Source organism: Malania oleifera, chromosome 10 (genome assembly GCF_029873635.1).
Source record: "Malania oleifera isolate guangnan ecotype guangnan chromosome 10, ASM2987363v1, whole genome shotgun sequence".
Taxonomy (NCBI): domain Eukaryota; kingdom Viridiplantae; phylum Streptophyta; class Magnoliopsida; order Santalales; family Ximeniaceae; genus Malania; species Malania oleifera.
The window spans coordinates 26,961,631-26,963,984 of record NC_080426.1 but is presented as its reverse complement, the minus strand read 5'-3'; the positions used below and the strand labels follow the sequence as shown (position 1 = coordinate 26,963,984).

General features: G+C 37.0%; 1 protein-coding gene across 1 annotated transcript; it reads left to right on the top strand.

Annotated features, from left to right (window-relative positions):
• The first annotated feature begins 1,292 nt into the window (after positions 1-1,292).
• On the top strand, positions 1,293-2,065 carry LOC131165864 (non-specific lipid-transfer protein 8-like). Its single transcript, XM_058123990.1, has 2 exons — positions 1,293-1,687; positions 1,830-2,065. Exons 1-2 carry the CDS (start codon positions 1,326-1,328, stop codon positions 1,837-1,839), a joined length of 372 nt encoding a protein of 123 aa, XP_057979973.1. The 5' UTR covers positions 1,293-1,325; the 3' UTR covers positions 1,840-2,065.
• Positions 2,066-2,354: the final 289 nt, after the last annotated feature.

Sequence of the window (2,354 nt, the reverse complement as noted above, 5' to 3'; positions counted from 1 at the left end):
TTCATCAATGAATTAATTAAAAGTAGGGTTGATTAACATGCATTACTCCATTCATTTATAAGGGTAAAATCTAGCAACACCTCCTCACTTTTTAAAATATGATGCTCCACCCTTAAATTTTTGAAAATTACGCACCATAAAAGCCCATGAGGTTTAATTTTATTGATAAAATGAATCTTCTATAGTTGGCGTGGTGGAAATACATCAGCACGTAAGAAGGAACATCAGGGGTTCAATTCCAAGTAGATACACTCACGGAACCAACGGTACCTGTGGATGGTGAGAATTTACTTTGTGAGCCAGCGGGGACCGTGGATAGTGAGAGTTCGCTCTGTGAGCTAACGGGAACCGTGAATGGTAAAAGTTCTCTGTGAGCTAGCGGAGACCGTGGATGGTAATGGAGATGTGTCCCGGGACTCGGGTTGGCCGAACATCCAATTGATGCACGGAAGCCGTGTCCGCATTCCGGACTTTACCTTATCAACGAGACCTAGGGGGAGGACATTGATCCGTAGGTTTGGTGCCGTACCAGGGGGTTCGAAGGGCTTGTTGGTGGCTGAAGTTCATATGTAATCAAAAAAATAAATAAAAATAAAATAAAAAATAAAATGAAATGAGAATTTTACCTTTCCATTCAATTTTGTAAGTTAATTTTTTTAAAAAAATGACATTAATTTAATAAATAAAGTTATGAAAAATTGGTCAGTTAATTACAATATATTTTTAAAATTAAACTTATAAGCACACCTAGTGTTTAGGTTGGGTCAATCATTTGACATAAGCATAATAAAATAATTAAATTATTATTTCAAAAAAAATTATGAAAATAAATAAATAATATTAATAATTATATTATTATTAAGCAAGTGTTATTTTAAAATATTATTTTATAATGATTAAATTTTTTTTTTCACAAAACATACTGGTTGACTAGCGGCCAATCATTTTATTAATAAAATTAAAACTTACTAATTCTTTAATAATTTTTGAAAATAATTTTTTTTTTTTGAAAACTCAGGTGCGTTGCTGAATTTTACTTGATTCATAATTATCATCCATATGTCATTGTCAACCAAGCTTGATTTTCTTCAATTTTTATCATATCCTCCTCCCCACTCAATCAATTAAATATAAGCTATAATGCTAGCTACATGGCAATGCTCCACAAGCCATCCCAGATCGGTGCTTGTGATGACCCCTACTTCATCTCCTTCTTTCATTCTTTCTTCCACTCAACCACGAACTCTCAATGCATTTATATATAAATAATATCATATAAACCCAGAAGACTTACATATATGGTCTGACCAATTCTATTCCTGGCCATGAAATCATCAACTATGAGGAGTGTACCTGCAGTGGTGGCTGTGGCCGCAGCACTGGCTATGGCGGCGACGCTGCTTCTGTCGTCAGAGGCGGCGATTTCGTGCAGCGACGTCATAAAGGACCTGAGGCCGTGCGTGAGCTACCTCCAGAATGGGTCGGGGAAGCCGCCACCGGCGTGCTGCACGGGCGCCTCCACACTAGCGTCAGCGGCGTCGAGCTCGGCAGACAAGAAGGCAGCGTGCAGCTGCATCAAATCCGCAGCGCAGCAAATCAGCATAAAGCCCGACTTGGCAAAGGCCCTGCCTGGAAATTGCGGCATCAGCTTGCCTTTCACCGTTTCACCCAACGTGGATTGCTCTAAGTACTAATCAACTTCTACCCACTATACACTTATTATTGCTAATTTACTATTATAATAATAATAATAATAATAATAATAATTTGTATTTCTAGTTTTAATTGTTTGTTTTTTTGGGGATGCTACGTGTTGTTTAATTTTGTAGGATTGGTTGAATGACTGAAGTTTCGAAGCCGCCCGGGGAATTCTCTCATATGATCACTGCCTAGCTCTTGTTTCATTTAATAAAGTGATTTATAATATGTGTGTATACACATGGCTAGGTATGGCTGTTTGTGTTGTTGAGATAATGTTTTAAGGCTGCATTTATACCATTTGATACATATGTAATGAGAATGTTATGCTGCTTTCTATAATAGTAGTTTAAATGATTTCATTCTATATTTTGCATATGGAACAATTTTATTGTGTGAACACATTGAGAAGAGACATCAAGATCATTTACATTTTTATTTAAATAATGCCCTTTTAAGATGAGCTGGCACGACCTTTGAATGGTTTATTAGACTGCTGAGCTTTCATTAATTTGCCAGGAACCGAGATCGTCCTCCTCTCATTGTTGTATGTATCGGTCTGCTTTTCTGAGCTCCTAAGCAGAAATCCTTCCACTTGAAATACTTCAAAAGGAGAGAGCCGTCGACCATTGAAACAAAAAATTTCAATGTTGCAG

Coding starts and splice junctions, on each gene's coding strand:
- LOC131165864 (XM_058123990.1), top strand. CDS start 1,326: ATGAAATCATCAACTATGAGGAGTGTACCTGCAGTGGTGGCTGTGGCC.